At 41.7% G+C, this 21,460-nt stretch overlaps 1 protein-coding gene and 1 long non-coding RNA gene across 3 annotated transcripts; one reads left to right on the top strand and one right to left on the bottom strand.

The window, feature by feature from the left end:
* Positions 1–8,893: 8,893 nt before the first annotated feature.
* LOC118368680 (uncharacterized) lies at positions 8,894–10,176 on the bottom strand. Its single transcript, XR_004822402.2, has 3 exons — positions 9,684–10,176; positions 9,366–9,448; positions 8,894–9,192 (listed from the first exon to the last, which is right to left on the bottom strand). It is a non-coding gene; the product is annotated as an uncharacterized LOC118368680 (long non-coding RNA).
* Positions 10,177–12,245: 2,069 nt separating this feature from the next.
* LOC118368679 (uncharacterized) lies at positions 12,246–19,562 on the top strand. 2 transcript variants are annotated; one of them, XM_035752972.2, is made up of 6 exons: positions 12,246–13,290; positions 13,432–13,541; positions 14,051–14,162; positions 14,298–14,416; positions 18,462–18,557; positions 18,865–19,562. In XM_035752972.2, exons 1-6 carry the CDS (start codon positions 13,017–13,019, stop codon positions 19,516–19,518), a joined length of 1,365 nt encoding a protein of 454 aa, XP_035608865.1. In that variant the 5' UTR covers positions 12,246–13,016; the 3' UTR covers positions 19,519–19,562. The 2 variants fall into 2 exon arrangements, with proteins under 2 accessions (XP_035608865.1, XP_035608866.1); XM_035752973.2 differs by lacking the exons at positions 18,462–18,557; positions 18,865–19,562 and adding an exon at positions 17,281–18,351 and having other exon boundaries at positions 12,277–13,290.
* The last annotated feature ends 1,898 nt before the right edge of the window (positions 19,563–21,460 follow it).

Genomic DNA, 21,460 nt, shown 5'->3' with positions numbered 1-21,460 from the left:
AACTCAAAATCAGAATGTTAACTGCACTGGGCGTTTAAGCAGTCATGAAGTAGAGAGAATATGCATTTGGAATTGAGAAAGAGTCAGTGCTGTACTGAAAATCTGCAAGAACGATGCTCTGAAACTATAGCAACCCACACGGCTAAAGTGTAAAACTGCAATAAACTGCAAATGCGCACCGGTGGGAGTGACCATGCTGAACCCATGTGATTCATACATAGGCATTACCAGACAGTTTCACAATGTGCCTACTGAAAAACAAAACATGTTTTCATCATGAAAGGTTTAAAAAAAAAAAAAAAAAAATTGAAAAAGTTGAGGGATATATTTTGTCGTGTTTATTGTGCAGGTGAAAATGAGTGTTCTTCACTCTTCCCCCTATTTGGGCTACCAAATGGTGCAGCGGTCTAAGGCACTGCATCTCAGTGCTAGAGGCTTCACTACAGACCCTGGCTGTGTCACAACCGGCCGTGATTGGGAGCCTCATAGGACGGCGCACAATTGCCCCAGCGTTGTCTGGGTTAGGGTTTGGCCGGTATAGTCATTGTAAATAAGTATTTGTTCTTAATTGACTTGCCTAGTTAAATAAAGGTTAAATACATTAAAAAAAACATTTAGCAATTTCCCTTTCTCAGTCTTCACCCCACGCAGTAGGTGGCGACAATGTAACATTATAGGATATAGTCCGCTGTAGAACCTCACAGAAGAAGAAGGAGGACGAGGGAGGAGGAGTACAGTCGTGGCCAAAAGTTTTGAGAATGACACAAATATTAATTTCCAGTTTTCTGCTTCAGTGTCTTTAGATATTTTTGTCAGATGTTACTATGGAATACTGAAGTATAATTACAAGTATTTCATAAGTGTCATAGGCTTTTATTGACAATTACATGAAGTTGATGCAAAGAGTCAATATTTGCAGTGTTGACCCTTCTTTTTCAAGATCTCTGCAATCCACCCTGGCATGCTGTCAATTAACTTCTGGGCCACATCCTGACTGATGGCAGCCCATTCTTGCATAATCAATGCTTGCAGTGTATCAGAATTTGTGGGTTTTTGGTTGTCCACCTGCCTCTTGAGGATTGACCACAAGTTCTCAATGGGATTAAGGTCTGGGGAGTTTCCTGGCCATGGACCCAAAATATTGATGTTTTATTCCCCGAGCCACTTGGTTATCACTTTTGCCTTATGGCAAGGTGCTCCATCATGCTGGAAAAGGCATTGTTCATCACCTAACTGTTCCTGGATGGTTGGGAGAAGTTGCTCTCGGAGAATGTGTTGGTACCATTCTTTATTCATGGCTGTGTTCTTAGGCAAAATTGTGAGGGAGCCAACACCCTTGGCTGAGAAGCAACCCCACACATGAATGGTCTCGGGATGCTTTACTGTTGGCATGACACAGGACTGATGGTAGCGCTCACCTTGTCTTCTCCTGACCAGCTTTTTTCCAGATGCCCTAAACAATGGTAAAAGGGATTCATCAGAGAAAATGACTTCACCCCAGTCCTCAGCAGTCCAATCCCTGTACCTTTTGCAGAATATCAGTCTGTCCCTGATGTTTTTCCTGGAGAGAAGTGGTTTCTTTGCTGCCCTTCTTGACACCAGGCCATCCTCCAAAAGTCTTCGCCTCACTGTGCGTGTAGATGCACTCACACCTGCCTGCTGCCATTCCTAAACAAGCTCCGTACTGGTGGTGCCCTGATCCCGCAGCTGAATCAACTTTAGGAGACGGTCCTGGCGCTTGCTGGACTTTCTTGGGCACCATGAAGCCTTCTTCACAACAATTGAACCACTCTCCTTGAAGTTCTTGATGGTCCGATAAATGGTTGATTTAGGTGCAATCTTACTGGCAGCAATATCCTTGCCTGTGAAGCCCTTTTTGTACAAAGCAATGATGACGGCACATGTTTCCTTGGAGGTAACCATGGTTGACAGAGGAAGAACAATGATTCCAAGCACCACCCTTTTGAAGCTTTCAGTCTGTTATTCAAACTCAATCAGCATGACAGAGTGATTTCCAGCCTTGTCCTCGTCAACACTTACACCTGTGTTAACGAGAGAATCACTGACATGATGTCAGCTGGTCCTTTTGTGGCAGGGCTGAAATGCAGTGGAAATGTTTTTAGGGGATTGTCATTTGCATTGCAAAGAGGGACATTGCAATTCATTTAATCACTCTTCATAACATTCTGGAGTATATACAAATTGCCATCATACAAACTGAGGCAGCAGACTTTGTGAAAATTAATATTTGTGTCATTCTCTAAACTTTTGGCCAAGACTGTACAGGGTCACAGAGTTTCTTAATCGGGAACGCTTCTGAAACGGACCAGGCCAGGGTTTGGTGTTTGAGAAGTCAATGAAAGAAGTGTAAAATGATTGCTGATTTTCTCGAAATCTAAAGGCACAACCTAGATTCGAGACAATGTCTTAAGTAGTTGAACATGTTACTAAAACCTCGTGAAAGTGCCAAACTGGCACGTTATAACTTTCGTCAAAACAACTTTATATAGGAGTGTCGTTGATTTGACTGCCAGCACATGGGCAGTTCGGCGCCAGACCACCGTTAGACCCGATTACGTGTTTTTACGCATGGGCTTTGCTTGCCAACGTCGCCATGATATCGCCTACAAGTGTGATCGGGGATTTCTATTGGAGAAGCAGTTTTGGTCTGTACTGTTTGACAGGGTCGTCCCTAATTACCACAGCCACAAAGACGTAATTATGGCTTAATCCCGCTCATGTATCTTCCTAAAATCAGATTGTAAACCTACCCCTAAACACACTGCTAACCTTATGCATAACCCTAACTTTAAATAAACCAAAAGCATTTTTTTTGTCATGAATTTGTACGATATAGCCACTTTGTGGCTGGGGTAACTATCGACATCCAAAGGACAGTAGCTAGCTAGACCTATGTGAGGCTAGCCACAATAATTGAATTTGCGGTTCCCCTTCAAAATAAAAGTAATTGAAAGTGATGCAAATGGATACAAACAAGTGGAACCATGACATATTTGGACCAGACAATGCTAAACAAGATTGGAATGTTGTTATATAAATTCAACAAATACAATAGTTAGTTACTTTGACAAAAAAAAGTCACATCAGTTGAAATTGCACTGTGGATGTATTATACTTCAGAATTGGGGTCATACTTATATTTCACTGTACAGCCTTACCTATTGAATGTGGATCAATTAAATTGAGTATCAGTCTACTCAGTGACACCCACAGCAAACAGCTGTGAAGAGATTACACAAATATGAGCGCAAATCACCTCCCCATTCAGCCTATTGTGCGTATTGACCTTTATATTGCACTGTAAAGCCTTACCTATGGATTGTGGATCAATGAAATGGGCTATAGGTTTACTAAGTAACATCCACACTAGACAACTGTGAAGAGATAACACAAATATTAGCATCGTAGTTCTTATTGCGGGACTTTGACTGTGGGAAATAACCTCCCGTCAGACTATCGTGAGTATTTACATTCACATTGCACTTTACAGCCTTACCAATGTATTGTGGATACATGAAATGGTCTATCAGTCTACTCAGTGACAACCACAGAACACAAATGAGTAGAGATTACACAAATTGTTTCTTTAAATAAATACTGATTAAAACATTTCTGTTGCAATTTGTAATTATTCAGAATTGTGTTCTCTGGGTGTCACCGAGTAGGACTTCTAATAAGACAAAGGCCAAGTAGTAATTACCTGTATTTTCTCACAAATGACAATTTGGAGAGATGGGCTATATGGGCCATGAATCAGTCCAAAACCCAAGTATAAAAAGCAAACCTTTTGATTGATTGCGACCAAAGTGGGTTTAAGAAAATTGTTTGAAGACAATGCATACTTGGGGTAATATAAACCTATAACAACATGATTTTACTAAGATACTGGCCGTAACAAATATTTAATTTGTCAGGCCAAGAGATTGACCTGATTTATTTTTTGTCATGGTTGGCCAATCTTGGGCTGATTTTAATGTGTAAAATACACAGCTAGCTCATTATCATTAGGTTAATCTAGGTTGTTCTATGGGGTTCCATATGTGCCAATACTGTATTGTATTGCTGATGTCTATTGTTTTGTCGTTTGCTATTCACCATGCACAGGTTGATGTAATTTGCTATTATGCACAGGTTGATGTTGTTTGCTATTATGCACAGATTGATCACATTGTCTATTGCTTCATTTCATGCTCTAGCTTCCTGACCTGTCCCATTGTCGATCACTTGTTCAAGACCCCAGTGGCGTGTATTGATGGAAGCCAAGGGAAGCCTGGCTTCCCCAAAGATGTAGTAAGAAAAAAATGAAATAATTTCTTTCATCTCTCTGTTTCATAATTTTTCTTCAATTCACAAGAGGCTGAATGCATCTCACCAGAGAAAGCATCCGAGTGAGTGAAACAGCGCCCCTCTGTCTCAGTATGTGTTGCCCATTTCTCTGATGCTGTCTTGTCAAAAAGAGTATGACATTTTTTGCCACCCGTAGCATTGAATGCAAGGGAAGCCAGTAAGCATTTGGCCTCCCTTGATAATTAAAACAAATAAAATAATAATAGCCAACCAGCGTTGAGCTAAACTGAGCGAGCTTAACTGTGAATGGTCCTGGTGCATCAACAACAAAAAGTGCCAAGGGAAGACAGTTTGGATTTGGCTTCACACCAATCATATAACATCAAAAGCCAAACGTCATTGATTGAAAAACTTGAATTGTTGCATCTTGTTGTGTTGTTGTCCTCTGGTGCCTAGCTAGCTAAAATTGACCCTTTCCTAAATCAGCCATGGATGAAGATATGAATTTGGACTTATAATGGTGATTCTGATCCAACCATCATTTCATACACTGTGCCCCTGGCCTGAGAGGATGGAAGTTCAATATGTAGCTAGATGTAGCAAGTAAGCTAATGTTAACTAGCTAGCTCATTGTTGCCCATGAAAGGAAGTTAGGCTAGCGAGCAACCAGCTTTATCCAGGTAGCCTAGGACAACAAAAACAAATAGTGTATACTGTATGACAGAGTCATAGACTGTTTCGGCAACATGAAAGAGAGGAGGATGGCATTGGCATTTGTGCATGCATTTTTCTACAAGTAGGGTGAGTCAACATGTTTTTTATACTTGCACATAAATCAGTACCATGGACAGCCACATCACATTTAGCTTACGTTGATTGGACTAAATCGTTTTTGGTATCTTTTAGTTGTCACTGTATTAGACTAAGCGTAGGTGATTTGATGACGTTGAAATTGAAATGGAGCTGGAATAGTGAACGGAGCTCCTATTTTCTTTGCTGGCTGTGGTAACTCTCTGTGGTTCTAAATCAATAGTTAATCAAACATTAATTATTATCTCTTAGATGTAAAGTACCCTGTTTAGGGGACCTGTGAGGTTCTGGTACCGGTTCTGACTTACATGTTTGCTTATAAATCGATCTGTGGACACTGTATTGAGCCCTGGTTCCCACACAGAGTATATTTTCTGAGCCAGTGTGATGTAGGATGTGAAATCTGAAACACTTGAAGCTGGAATGTCCCTCTTCCCATTTAATTTGCTCATCCAATTGTCCGTCAACTTCTGGCTGAACCCTACATCACAGCCACTGACAAAGCACATGCCTGCAATCGTTAAATCATAGCGCATCAGGAAAGAGTGGTTTCATCATGGTAGCACATTCAGGGAACAATTTATAGCCATTCATCTAAAATAATTCATAGATTTTAAACAAAAAACACTTGTTTGTCATACATGGACAAACTCAAAGAAATGTACTTTTTCAGGACACTGTCTTTCAAAGATAATTTGTAAAAATCAAAATAACTTCACAGATCTTCATTGTAAAGGGTTTAAATACTGTTTCCCATGTTTGTTCAATGAACCATAAAGAATTAATGAACATGCACCTGTGGAACAATCATTAAGACACTAACAGCTTACAGACGGTAGGCAATTAAGGTCACAGTTATGAAAACTTAGGACACTAGAGGCCTTTCTACTGACTCTGAAAAACACCAAAAGAAAGATGCCCAGGGTCCCTGCTCATCTGCGTGAACGTGCCTTAAGCATGCTGCAAGGAGGCATGAGGACTGCAGATGTGGCATGGGCAATATATTGCAATGTCTGTACTGTGAGACGCCTAAGACAGCGATACAGGACAGACAGCTGATCGTCCTCGCAGTGGCAGACCACGTGTGTAACAACACCTGCACAGGATCGGTACATCTGAACATCACACCTGCGGGACAGGTACAGGATGACAACAACTGCCCGAGTTACACCAGGAACGCACAATCCCTCCATCAGTGCTCAGACTGTCCGCAATAGGCTGAGAGAGGCTGGACTGAGGGTTTGTAGGCCTGTTGTAAAGGCAGGTCCTCACCAGACATCACCGGCAAAAAACGTTGCCTATGGGCACAAACCCACCGTCGCTGCACCTAGACAGGACTGGCAAAAAGTGCTCTTCACTGACGAGTCGCGGTTTTGTCTCACCAGGGATGATGGTCGGATTCGCGTTTACCGTTGAAAAAATTAGCGTTACACCGAGGCCTGTACTCTGGAGCGGGATCGATTTGAAGGTGGAGGGTCCGTCGTAGGTCTGGGGCGGAGTGTCACAGCATCATCGGACTGAGCTTGTTGTCATTGCAGGCAATCTCAATGCTGTGTGTTACAGCGAAGAAATCCTCCTCCCTCATGTGGTACCCTTCCTGCAGGCTCATCCTGACATGACCCTCCAGCATGACAATGCCACCAGCCATACTGCTCATTCTGTGCGTAATTTCCTGCAAGACAGGAATGTCAGCGTTCTGCCATGGCCAGCGAAGAGCCCGGGTCTCAATCCCATTGAGCACTTCTGGGACCTGTTGGATCGGAGGGTGAGGGCTAGGGCCATTCCCCCCAGAAATGTCCGGGAACTTGCAGGTGCCTTGGTGGAAGAGTAGGGTAACATCTCACAGTAAGAACTGCCAAATCTGGTGCAGTCCATGAGGAGATGCACTGAGGTACTTAATGCAGCTGGTGGCTACACCAGATACTGACGGTTACTTTTGATTTTGACCCCCCACCCCTTTGTTCAGCGACATATTATTACATTTCTGTTAGTCACATGTCTGTGTAACTTGTTCAGTTTATGTCTCAGTTGTTGAATCTTATGTTCATACAAATATTTACACATGTTAAGTTTGCTGAAAATAAACACAGTTGACAGTGAGAGGACTTTCTTTTTTTGCTGAGTTTATTAATATGAGACGAAAGGTGAGTTCCTAATGAGTTCAAGAAGCCAAGCTAGATCTCTGTGAGACATTCAGAGATGGGGGCAGACATTTTAATTAAAATAGACCTTTAGAAAATATGGAGTCTCCAACACTAATCATAGAAATATGAATTTTACAGTCATAAGGAAGGTGAAATCTTATAGTCGTATTATAATTTGATTATACTATATTTCGAAAGCATAGAAGTAATTTCAAGCCTTATTCCTACAGTTTTGTTGAATAGGAAATACATACGAAATTATTATTGTTTAGGGCCCTCTCATGATAAATAATTTATTTTGGAGATTACATTACATTTAGTTACATTTAACTTGCTTGACCATGCTGTAGGCCATGTAACTGTTGTTACATGCAATATGCTTTGTGGACTTCACCGGACAGATTTTGCTCAGGTTTTGTGGTGAAACAAAGATGTGGTTGAATTTATTCTGTCACTGTTTCTTCTTATTTGCTTGGCCTATCACAGTGACAAGGCATATGAACTAACAAGTTATAAAGCAAACAGAATTATAACAACACATAGGTTGTAAAATGGCATTTTTTACCAGTGACCTTACCCTAATTTACTTGATTTTGTGGTTAGAGTCAAATACTTTGTGGCACACACTGCTGGTCAACATGAGCTACCAAAATGATTCTGAAGTGTGCCAGGCCTTGCAGTCCCAAGATAGAAGGGAGGAATGGGAATATTTAACACGAATAACAAGTAACAGAATCGATCTTCTCAGTACCTGTTAGTGTATTAAGTTGACACAGACCAGAATAATTATTTTATGTGGGGTCCTTTACTTGCATATTGGTTGGCCTCCTGCTACATTGTTGTGAATGTATGACAGGTATTGCTTGCAGTTACATGCATGTTACAGAGGCTGAAGCTAAACATTTAACAAATAGATAAGCTATTTTGCTTACTGTTGAAGAATGAAAAATAGCCAGACTTGTCGTGTTTTACTGTAAAGCTAATATTGCATGCATTAGGACTGCTGGTGTTTAATTTCTAATGATCAGGCTTGCATTGCATACAATCATACTATAACACCCATTCATATTATTAAATGACTGATGGTCAAGATTGCTTGGTTTATATTCAACTCATGCATTGATAACTAATATTGCTAGGCGATATGATGCAATATAACGCGATTAGAAGGCCTAGGCCACTTCATCCTAATGTAAGCTAAATGCATTGGATACAAAACCATCACTGGCATATTGTAAAGGATAACATGTCCAATTTAATTATTTGCATGCATATAAAACAATAATATATTACATTAAATGAATACACTATTGTACTATTATTGCCTTTCTCTCCTTGAAGGGTATTAGAAAGATGAACTACAGCCCCCTGATGCCCAAGCTTCAAAACCAGGAGAATGGTGAGACATCAACACTTGTCATTTTTAAAATAAATATTACCACTTATTGGTTTTCCTGTATCTGTGCATGAATCCTTATAACACAGTCCATTGTACAGAATAAGTCATCCCCAAGTGGGGGACAAATGAAGGAGATGAACCTCCAACATTGTTGTCTCAGTTGTAGACCATGGATAGTTGAACAAGGTGTTTGTGCTGGGCAGGAATAAAAACTTGCACATACACCCTGGGACACAAATCACCCACATCTTTATTTTAGAATGAGCTGACAATTCTGTATGACAGAAGTAGATCCACACTTTATTCTCTATCTAACATAGGGATGTTGCACACTGCTGAAAAAACTCCTGACTAAACTCACTGCTCAGATTCGAGTGCTGGTTCAAGTTGTGAGAACCACAACTACCTTTATTCATGTGCAATGGTTCTGTAAACAGTTTTGCATATTCATAGGCTTGATCAAGTTGTCACCGATGTATTTTTAATTGATAATTTAAAAAATTATCTTCATATGCAATGGTGCAACACGAGCTGAGAGGGGAAAATGACAACAAGAAAATTAGCAAACAGACACTGCATGCATGTACTTACCGATCACATAAGAATGCATAAATAACCTGGCTGGCTGGCTAGCAAGCCTCGATTGAACCAAACACAGCCAACTGCATTTCCTACGTTTTTACTCAAATGTTAAAACATCGTACCTCAAAACCAGTAGGATATGACTGTTATGTCCTGCCAAGCCGATGCCATGGAGTGAAATGAACACATCAGTTGCCAGCTGTCCCTGAAAAAAACGATTTGCTAGATTTGTCTTTAGCTGGCTAGCAAATTCAGGATTATACAACTGTTAAGTGTCTTCACAATTGACACAATGCTATCAAGTCAGATGTTGGCTAGCAAGTAAGCTAACTTAGCTTGGCTGATAAATGTCACCAGTGATTAAACATGTTAATTCAAAATGTATTTGTAATTTGTTAAACTTTAACATTCTGTAGTGAATAAATACACGTAATAATTACATTTCATGTCGCAATATGTTATGCGATATGGTCCCCGGCGAAGGGTTTTGACTAGAAAGAATACAGCCAAAAACAGAACAGTATGACGATAAGCATAAATTGAAATCCCCGATCTAAACTCATGCGTAAAAACACGTTATCGTGTCTAACGGTAAACTGCGCATGTGTAGGCTGTCAAATCAAAGGTAGTACTTTGATATAAAAATTGTTTTTGACAGAGTGAGGGCTTTTGCATAGGTGCTTTTTTTTTGCTAATTTTTTGTGGGACAGAAAAAAATGCCCTGAATGTAAATTAACGTCATTAACTGGTTCCCATGCTTTTAAAATAGAGGTTCTGTTCTGGAACAGTATAGATCACTTTTGTGTTTCGGTTTGGGTGCTGTTCCTCAAATAATTTCTTTATTTTCATGTTTTTGGTTCTGTTCCCTGAAATCATGGCTCGAATCTACAAAGCAAACTATAAAATATGGTTCATGCATGCTTTTTTTCCCAGATCTCCCAAGTATCCTTATAGAACTTCTGATAGAGTAAGTATATACACTTGTGTTTACAGAAATATATGGAGATCAATGAAACTCTGGAAAATCATCTGAACACATGCATACTATGTATGATTGACAGTCCATGCTGTAGGATGGTTCAATGAAGTATATTTTTCATTGCGTCGACCTAACTTTCTCAATCCATTTGTCCTTATGAATGCAATCTTTGTTTGTGTACCCCACACGGCCCCCACGTGTTTGCCCAAGAGGGTTTCATCGACAATAGGTTAAAAATGGGTCGATGCGCGTGAGGGTCCCCACCGACCTAGAGGACTGGGTCATCTCACTCTGCAAGGCCAACAACAGTAAGGACTTTAATCAGGTCAACACTCGCAAGGACAGACGGTATTCCAGAGCGCGTTCTCGGAGCACACGCAGAACAGCTGGCAGGGATATTCATGGTTATTTTCAAACTTTCCTTGTTCCAGTCTGTAATCTCCACGTGTTAAACTGACCAGCACCATTCCTGTTCCCAAAAACCTCCCTGTAGCACTCTGTAATCATGAAGTGCTTTGAAAGGCTGGATATGGCACACATTGACTCCATCATCCCAGACACCCTAGACTCCAATATGAATACTGCTCCAACAGATCCATAGGACAATCTCAATTGCACTCCACACTGCCCTCACCCACTAAGATAGGTATTCTTCTTATGTGAGAATGCTGTTCATTGACTACAGCACAGCGTTCAAAACTATTGTCCCCTCCAAGCTCGAAACCAAGCTTAGGACCCTGGTACTGAACACCTCCCTCTGCAACTGGGTCCTGGACTTCCTGACAGCTGACTCCAGGTAGTGAGGGTAGGCAACATCACCTACACCACTCTGACCCTCAACATGGGATGTGTGCTTTGTCTCCTCCTATAGCCCCTGTTCACCCACAACTGCATGACCACTCACAACTCCAACACCATCATTAAGTTTGCTAAAAACAACATGGTAAGCCTGATCACCGGCGGCAATGGGACAGCCTACAGGGAGGAGGTCAGTGACCTGGCAGTGTGGTTCCAGGACAACAACCTCTCAATGTCAGTAAGACCAAGGAGCTGATCGTGGACTACAGGAAACGGAGGGCCCAGCACGCCCCCATCCACACTGTTGGGGCTGCAGATGAGCTGGTTGAGCGGTTCAGGTTTCTTGGTGTACAAATCATGCACCGCTCTCGATAGCATGGTGCTACAAAGGGTGGTGCAGAAAGCCCAGTACATCACTGGGGCTGAGCACCCTGCCATCCAAGACCTCTATTTCAGGCGGTGTGAAAGGAAGTTCCGGAAAATCATTAAAGATTCCAGTCACTCAAGTCATAGACTGTTCTCTCTGCTTCCACTAGTTTCCTTCTATAAACTGTAACTCAGTAAAATCTTTGAACTTGTTGTATGTTGCGTTAATATTTTTGTTCAGTATATACACCTTGGTCAACTATTCATGGTCTACAATTGAGTTCACAATTAGTTGATTGAAGTGTTAGTGAAGGGCTGGAACAAATACCTGTAAACTCCTGTCCTGTGTAAAAACAACAACCGGTGGTTGTCAGGACTAAATTTTCCCTCATGTACTAAACAAGCTTTTGAGGTTCCTCCCCTTGTTATGTACCCCACTTGGGGATGACTTATTTTGTACAATGGACTGTGTTCTAAAGACTCATGCACAGATACAGGAAAGCCAATAAGTTAATATTTCTTACAATTACAAGTATTGTCTCCCCACGGTTCTGGTTTTGAGGCTTGGGTAACTGGGGGCTGCAGTTCATCTGTCTAATCCCCTGCAAGGAGAGAAAGGCATTAATAATATTATAATGGTGTATTCATTTAATATATACTGAACAAAAATGTAAAAGCAACATGCAACAAGTTCATAGATGGAAATCAGTCAATTTAAATAAATGTCATTAGGCCCTAATATATGGATTTCACATGACTGGGCAGGGGCTCAGCCATGGGTGGACCTGGGAGGGCATAGACCCACCAACTGAAGAGCCAGGCCCAGCCAATCAGAATGAGTTTTTCCCACAAAAAGTATTTATTACCTACAGAAATACTCCCCAGTTTCATCAGCTGCCTGGGTGGCTGGTCTCAGATGATCCCGCAGATGGAGGTCCAGAACTGGCGTGGTTACAAATGGTCAGTGGTTGTGAGGCCGGTCGGATGTACTGCCAAATTCTCTAAAACGATGTTGGAGGTGGCTTATGCTAGAGAAATTAACATTAAATTATCTGGCAACAGCTTTGTTGGACATTCCTGTCAGCATGCCAATTGCATGATCCCTCAAAACTTGAGACACGTGTGGCATTATGTTGTGTGACAAAACTTCACATTTTAGAGTGGCCTTTTTTTGTCCCCAGTTGCACCTGTAACAATTATGCTGTTTAAATCAGCTTCTTGATATGCCACACTTGTCAGGGGGGTGGATTATCTTGGCAAAAGGCAATTATCTTGCTCACTAAACCGGGATGTAAACACATGTGTGTGCAACATTTTAGAGAAATGAGCCTTTTGTGCATATGTAATATTTCTAGGATATTTTATTTCAGCTCATGAAACCAACACTTTACATGTTGCGTTTATATTGTTGTTCAGGTTAAATTCCTGTTTAATATGGATGCATATACACCGAGTGTACAAAACACCTTTGTAGTATCGAGTTACCCCTCAATGAAGGACTTTTATTTTTTTAAACGAACAGCAAATTCCCCTATTGTGGCTAGCTTCGCATAGGTGCTAGCTAGCACTATCACCTTCAAACTACTTAGCACGTTCACATACTTGCCATTGTATAAAGAAAGAGACGACCATGGCGAATTGTGACTATTTACAAACTCAGCTAACCTCTGTTTTGAACTCGCTTGTTAAAATTGCGGTCGTGGAACTACTGCGAATTGTGGAGGATAGCGCCGTTGAACTTCGTCTGGAGGTGTCCAAGAGTAAATTTGAGAACGAAGCACTGAAAATTGAGAACGAGTCTAACAAAAACAAGTTACAGAGTTTGGAAGCAGAACTGTGGACAGCGGGAAATCGACCATGTTCCATGTGTTATCGTTGTGTTGAAACTCCAGCTCGCGGTAAAGGTAGGACAATTTGCTAACGTTATCTTATTCGCTTGCAATGATGGAGGCGTTAAACTGGACAGTGCATATGGATAAGCAAGAGACAGCATCTAGCTATTTGAAGTTCGCTTGCTAATGTTATTTCTTCTGTTTGTGGCCCAGGTGGATGCGTCAGCCCCAAAAGAGATAGAGATGCTGCTGGTCCTCCTAATTCTTCAGAGGAGGACAATGCATCATCATGGCTGCAACAATCTGCTCATACCATGGACGAGGTACAAGTAGCTAGCTGTCTAACCAATATTGCTACCAAGCTAATGTCACAACAGCAGTCTGTCACCTAATATATTTAGCTAGTTAGATAGCCCTTGATCATTATTATGTTCTATTACACAAGTCGGACTGTGCAGAGTTGTTAAGAGTTTAAGAGCCCCCGACACTCAATCTGAACATTGACGCATTGCTTGCGGTACTGTACTGTTTTAGAAGCACAAGGACCTTATTTTTCATACCAGCTAGAAATAATATCCAATAAACAAAAGGTTAAATTGATACACACCTGTTTATAAGGTTATCGCCATATTACAGCGTGTGTTTATGAAAGACCGAGCGACCGCCCGTGTTGATGAGCTATGTAACGGAAGAAGGCCGCCAGAAATTCACGTTTATAAGAGTATAATCTCGGACTTGGACTACATAGATGCATAATTCGCATCCCATGTGCATATTCTTTCATGGTCTGTATGCAAACATGTGGGACTTCATTCCACTGTACTTGATTCAGACTACAGCAGCCATGGAGAGGGATGGGATTCAAATCGTTGTCATTAAGAATGAAGCGGGGCATGAAGGCACACATAGGAAGAAGGACCCACAGGCTGGAATTTCAACAGAAGGTGACAATTCACATTTGCCTCATGTCGAAAGTGTTGTTACATCAGATTGTATCAGGTCCCATTGTCGATGATTTGAAATAATGTACTTCAAACTGTCCTACACCTCACTTACAAAGCTCGTGTCTCTGTTTGCAGGTGAGCAGCCATGTCCCAAAGTGGACATGGTGTATGGCAAGGAGTGGAGCCAAAGCCTGTGGCGAGACAGAGATGCTGTCAAGGAGGACTCTGCAGGACCATCGGTGACCCATCGACAGGTCAGTTCTCTTTCTAAAGCAGAGGTCCTTATCTGGTAAAGACATGTAAGCTTTACATACAGAAGCTGTTGATACGGTTGGGAGTGTCCGATTGAGACCTACAGCCACAGAATTAGATTAGAAAATGTTTCTCTAAGTGCAAAATGTGATGATGACACAAGTGCATCATATGATAACACTTTTAGATATTAACTTTACTGCTGGCATTGCAAAAAACATTTGGGGACTAATGAAACAATACTACATGGTTCTTTTGAGTAAAATATCCCTTTTATGTAGATAAGTCTCATACCTTCTCTGGCTACTTCATTTGACTGAGTTCACATTCCATTCACAACAGACTCGGAGCCTTTGACAATGAATGGGAAAGAAAACGAAAGGATGTAACGCAAACTCAGAGTTGACAGAAGTGAAATTGGAGGAAGGAGTATGATGGCAAGAACAGTAGGGATGTAATAATTCACTTAAATGTACAGGTCCCCCGGTTCGAATGTTTTAAGAGGAGCCAAACCGATTGAACATTGTGAATCACCGGTTCACTAATGTTTTTTTAGTCACTGTTATATTCTGAAAATATCTCATCTGTTGTGACTGAGTTGATGCTTCCCCTCCTTCGGTTCAGTAGCCTATGAACTTTTATGCTTGTAACTGTATGACTGTCAGATAACAACTGTGTGCACAGTTCGGGAGACAGCTGCTTGAGCCAACGAGAGGTAGGCCTATCCCTGTTCCAATAGGCTATTCATACATCTGCGTGGCATCTTTAACATTCAGATGCTTATAAAATGTCTTTCACAATGTCATAAATCAGACTATTAGTTTAGTGACAAGCAATGTAATTTGCTTGTCAATAAACTAAATTGTTACCAAATGCACTGTAGGAAATTGTGTTTTACCGGAGTTGTGTAGCCTAGGGGCGTGGACAAAACTCACATCCAACTGCAGATTGGGGCTTTCAGTAAGATTCTAGTTAGATATCTCAGGTTCGCCATAAGAAATAGTATTGGTCGTTTTTTGTTAAACAATCATTTTTACCGGAACAGGTTAAGACGGCAACATTTTCTGGAGCTGAGCATGGTATCATTCATTGGTCAAAGCATAAAATTCCAAACGGTATAACCATTTGATTTTGAGACCCCATAAAATCCAAAGCTTTGTTATATTAACTGGCTAATACCAGGCTAATTTCTAAAGATAAATAGTGTCAGGACAAGCTCACTATTTTTTTATCAGTAAAAATGAGAAGTTGGGTGATGGTGATTTCAGATTAGAAAGTGTGGGGGGGGGTCAACAAAACATAAATTGCCCACACCCCTAATCTGATAGTGGGATGGAGGAAGCTCTGTCTGCCCTATGGCTCAGGGGCAGTGCTATCCGGGATCCTTGGGACGTCACTACCCTAATTTTCTTATTATTCTTTAATAAAAAGTTAACTGTACAATCTGCTTCCTGCTGTTTAGGGAAAGGCAAGACCTATTTCTAAAAAATGTTTTTTTAAAGAAGCCCACTTTAATTCTTAGCTTTTTAACTAGCTCATCGGTATGTTTTTTAAACTTTAAATCCTAGTCAATTCAAAAGCCCAGATTTTCATAGGTGGGAACCCGATCAATAGGAGAACCATTTAATAAATAAATTGTGTACAAACATTAAGACCACCTGGTCGTTCCATGACAGACTGACCAGGTGAATCCAGGTGAAAGCTATGATCATTTGATGTCACAGGTTAAATCCACTTCAATCAGTGTAGATGAAGGGGAGGAGACAGGCTAAAGAACAATTAAGCCTTCAGACAATTGAGACATGGATTGTGTATGTGCCATTGAGGGTGAATGGGCAAGACAAAAGATTTAAGTGCCTTTGAACAGGGCATGGTAGGTGCCAGGCACACCCGTTTGTGTGTCAAGAATTGCAACGCTGCTGGGTTTTTCATGTTCAAAAGTTTCCTGTGTGTATCAAGAATGGTCCACCACCCAAAGGACATCCAACCAACTTGACACAACTGTGGGAAGTATTGGAGTCAACATGGGCCAGCATCGTTGTGGAACACCTTCGAGACCTTGTAGAGCTCATGCCCTGACAAATTGAGGCTGTTCTTAGGGAAAAAGGGGTGGGCGGGTGCAACTCAATATTAAGGTGTTCCTAATGTTTTGTACACTATATGTAGTCCATCTGATTTTTTTTGTTGTTGTTGCGAGAATTAGAGAACAACATATTTAATCTTGGCCAACCAGGGCATTTTGTGAGGCAACAAAGTCAGATTGCAGCTCTAACAACACCTGGTCTACAGTTGGGGCAATAACATACATTACATTATAGTCTGCATACAGATTAATATTACAAGTTAACAGACCAATATTATTTATGTAAAGAGAACATGTCCCAGTACCGAACCCTGTAGTACACCTTCGTTAATATCCAGGAACATAGACTTAACACCATCAGAAATTACAATGTTCTGTCTGACAATTCTCAAACCACTTGCAAGAAGCCTGGTACAGGCCTATTTTAGTTGACCTTTGAATTAAATTGCGATGGTCAACACTGTCAAAGGCCTTCGAACAGTCTATAAATAAGGCAGCACAGTGATTTTTATGATCTAAGCAATTTAACACATCTAAAACAAGAGTAGCAGCTGAAACTGTGCTATGCCCAAGTCTAAAACCAGATTGGTGGACTTTAACCATAACCCTAACCATTTTTAAAGTTACACATCAATGGGGTAGGGATGTCCCAGGGATCCCGGATAGCACGGATCTATGGTTCAGCTCCGGTACCTACACACACCATTGATGCGCACAAACAGACACTTTTTATTTGATTTATCTCCAACACGCTGATTGAAAAACATAGCTCTCTCTCCACAGTGGCTTACACCTGGGCAGTCAAGCTCTGTGGACTTACGAAATCTGCGCCGGCGCCGAAGAGTAAGAACTCAACCGCACCCGCAAAGGAGAGGGACCTACCTCAGGTACACCCCCGAGCAAAGGGCCAAGATTGCGCGGATGTGCATGGAGGTGGGTGCACAGATGGCCGCAGCCATGATGTCTGAGGAATTGGGAAGACGCATCAGCCCCAACACTGTGAGGTCCATGAGGATCAGCTACGAACAGACGGTCGAAAGCATGGGTGTCCAGAAAGTGGAAGACCTACCCCATTTGAGGCCATTCAGAACAGACATGTTTGATGAGGAGATTACTCGCTTCGTAATGGTGAGGAAAAGAGCTGGAGGTCAGGTTAGCCCGTCCATGCTGATGGTAGCCACACGAGACATTGTGATGCGCAGAAACCCAGAGATGCTGGCAGAGAATGGCGGTCATATCCTAATCAGCACAAATTGGGCCCGTTGTTGGCTCCGGCGGTTGGCAGGAAATAGAATCACATCAAAGAGGTAGTGAAGATATTGCAGGAGTCCTCTACTGTTAGGACAGTGTTTTTACATTCATGAGAATTCCTCGTGTTTGTGTTGAAGTTAAGGAAGACGTGTAACATTCCGTGTTGACTGGTGTCCAGTGTGGTTAGGAGAATCTGCATGCAGTATGTAACCAGATGCCATTGTGCTGTGTTCTCTGAAGTTAGTGTTGGCAGTTCATATCTTTAGTATTTACATTTTATGAATATTAAAACTTTTTGAAGCGAACTATTCAGATAAATGCTTTTCAAATTTTGTAAGGGGATGGATGGGTTTAGTGTTATAACAATGTTATGTAACTTGGCTTATGTGTTGTATGAGGTAACCACATACGCTTTCGTTAGCTTTTTATGTATATTGATGTGTGTGTATACAGTGTAATTGATGTTATCATGCAAGGCTCAGCTGCAAAAGAGACCATGATATCAGCATGACTCCCTGCTTAAATAAAAGTTAAATTAAATCAAGTTTATGAAAATAAATATATATACACCTCAAAATCCTTAGTGCCTCGGTTTTATTTCTTTAGTACCTTAGCGTGTGTGTGAGCGAATGTGTTCCCATTACAGAGAAGCATTGGCATGTGCCATGGAAAAAGTCAAATGAAAACTAACATGTAATATGTCAAACACACAGGTCAAGACTGTTTCGGCTCAGAAAAGGCAGAGTGTTTGTGTAAAGAAGTCAGTCATAGAAGATGAACCTGCTGACTCATCAGATGCTGGTACCCAGGTACATCAAAATGAACCTCTTTCCATTATTTGTGGTATAAGATGGGGGGGCTGCTCGTTGCACTCAGAATGTGAGAAGAAAAATGATGCTTCTGATCGGTCAAGCCCTGAGAGGCTGATTATTCAGAATCAAGTGAATAGGTGCTGCCAGCAATGAACAATGTACAAACAGAATACAGACTAGTATATGGTAATTAATGGAAAGGTGCTGTGTTGGGCTCAAATGCGTTGTATCAGGTACAACTTCAGTATATGGAAATGTATGTGTAGACAGTGTGACAAACGTTCCTCTTGGTCTTTCTCCACAGCACCAGAACACCACTGAATCCTGTGATGTGGAGAAAAGTTGTGCATTTGGAAGTTTTGAACCAGAAAGTTGTTTGAACTTTGAAGAAAACCACTTCTTGACTTCACCAGTCAACATCATGGTCCCGAAATGTGTGAAGCTACCAGGTGCAGCAGCGGTCATGGACACCCAATTAGACAAGTCCATGGACTTTGACAACATGAACAACTCCGGAAGAAGGAAGAGAGGGAGAAAAAATGGCCCCTGTAAAGGCAATGTAAATTACTGTTTTGTATGTGGAGAGCCCCAATCGAAGATCTCCCGCCACTTGAAACAGCACGAGAAGGAAAATGCTGAAATTGCTTATGTCTTAAGTCTTGACATAGCTTCAAGACAGAGGAAAGTGTTGCTGGAGAAACTGAGGAACAAGGGAAATTTCCAACACAACACTAACGTCGTAAATAAGGGATCCGGGTGTCTCAAAGTAAAAAGGAAACCCAAACCGAATAGCGGCGCGAAGAGATTTGAACCTTGTCTTTATTGTAAAGGTATGTTCATTTGGCAAGATGTGCGGAGGCACATGGGAAGATGCCCTTGTAGACCTGAGGGGGGAGATAAAAACCAAGAGCATCATTATGGCAAGACGCAGTACTTACAGAGCTGCTACACTGGATGAGTGAGCAGCATGTTTAATAAAATTGATGTGCAGCTCACACCTGACGGGGGGATTAACTAGCACTTGTATTTTTGCCTCGCCACGCTGTCTTCGCCCTTGTTTGGGTGCTAGCAAGCATGCTAGGCATCAACAGCCAATCCATTAGGGTCTAGAAGCTATAGTGAGATTAAATTGTCAATAGTGCTGCGTAATCAATCAAATGTATTTACTAAGCAATTTTTATACATCAGCAGGTGTCAAAGTGCTATACAGAAGCCCTACCCAAAACCCCAGATAGCAAGCAATGCAGAAGCACGGTGGCTAGGAAAAACTCCCTAGAAAGGCAGGAACCTAGGAAGAAAACAGACTGAGGGGTGGCCAGTCCTCTTTTGTCTGTGCCAGTTGGCGATTATTAAGGCCAGATTGTTCTCCAAAATGTTCAAACGTTCATAGATGACCAGCAGGGTCAGATAATAATCACAGTGGTTGTAGAGGGTGCAACAGGTCAGTGTATTAAGAGTAAATGTCACGACTTTTCATAGCTGGGCATTCAGAGGTTGAAATAGAAGGTGCGGTACAGAGAGGGAGAGTTGAAAACAGGAGGTCTGGGACAAGGTAGCAAATCCGTTGAACAGGTCAGGGTTTCAACCACCAACTTACAATCCTGAGACAAGGTCGAGTATAGCCCACAAAGATCTCCACAGCACGAGCCCGAGGAGACGACAAGCCGGACAGGAAGATCACGTCAGTGACTCAACCCACCTAGGGACGGCAGGGAAGAGCATTAAAAAGCCAGTGACTCAGCCCCCGTAATAGGGTCAGAGGCAGAGAACCTAATGGAGAGGGGAACGGGCCAGACTACACTCAATCATAGGACCTACTGAAGAGATGAGTGAGTCTTCAATAAAGACAAAGGTCGAGACCGGGTCTGCGTCTCTCACGTGGATAGGTAGACCATTCCATAAAAATGTATCAATAGGAGAAAGCCCTGCCTCCAGCTGTTTGCTTAGCAATTCTAAGGACAATAAGAAGGCCTGCGTCTTGTGACCGTAGCATATGTAGGTATGTACGGCAGGCCCAAACTTGAAATAAGCCTTCGAATACTCAGGCTAAGAGTTTTTGCATAAAGTTAATCTTTCCCCAACTAAGGTCCCGCTCTTTTCACGCTCACATTGCCCAACGCTCCCTGCCCAATTTCACTCCTCTTCCACTCAAAACGAATGGCTTTCCGTAGTTTAATCGTCCACATCGCCTTTAGTTAAAAGGTACCGTGAGAGCGTTTGATAAAGTGGCTCAAGCTTTCTCCAGGATACATTCTGTAACAGCTAAATGCCTACAATGACGGTCTACTTTCGTTACACCCCCAGTATAGCAGCTCTGTTAGGGGCTGAACTCAAATCGCTAAACTCATAAACCAGGTTGGAACCATAATGTGTAATACTCTATAAATTATCCCAACAGTGTTCAGAGTGGACTGTCAGATTTTGTTCTGTTCTTTTAAAGAATTTCCTAATTTAGCCTCGGTTTAAATTCTCCTCTTTAGGAAATGCGACAGAATGAGATTTGGCTTTCGGAGGCGTGCTTTGGTGCGTTTTGGGAAGCGTTTGTACTTCCACCCTGCCAAAACATTAGTCACTCACCTTTCTAGATAACGCGAAACCTTGTTGCCTTGAAGTAGCTTAGACGAGCTAGCAAGCTTTCCAACTTCTTTCGCCAATTAGCTTCAGCCGGCAGGTGTGCGGCGGTGGCAGTTGGTTTGAATTTATTTGGTTAGCCTACCTGTGAGACTAGCAGGAGTTAAAGTTCCTAGTCACTCCTGGTTTGGAGATGACATAGCCTAATACAGACAGAAGCATGTCTGTTCTTCAAAATGTATTCCCAAATAAATGTATTTTCTAATATTTTATTTTCTCTGTTACGCTGTGTGCACTGACCTGACATGCATGATTGTTGATGACACTGA

The sequence above is a fragment of the Oncorhynchus keta genome, chromosome 35 (assembly GCF_023373465.1).
Source record: "Oncorhynchus keta strain PuntledgeMale-10-30-2019 chromosome 35, Oket_V2, whole genome shotgun sequence".
NCBI classification, from domain to species: domain Eukaryota; kingdom Metazoa; phylum Chordata; class Actinopteri; order Salmoniformes; family Salmonidae; genus Oncorhynchus; species Oncorhynchus keta.
This window is presented reverse-complemented; position numbering and strand designations above follow the sequence as displayed.

Bases quoted from the DNA above. Each gene is read 5' to 3' on its own strand.
- LOC118368679 (XM_035752972.2), top strand. From the start codon at position 13,017: ATGGCGAATTGTGACTATTTACAAACTCAGCTAACCTCTGTTTTGAAC. The intron at 13,291-13,431 runs GTAGGACAATTT...TTTGTGGCCCAG, and splicing joins AACTCCAGCTCGCGGTAAAG to GTGGATGCGTCAGCCCCAAA. The intron at 18,558-18,864 runs GTACATCAAAAT...CTTTCTCCACAG, and splicing joins CATCAGATGCTGGTACCCAG to CACCAGAACACCACTGAATC.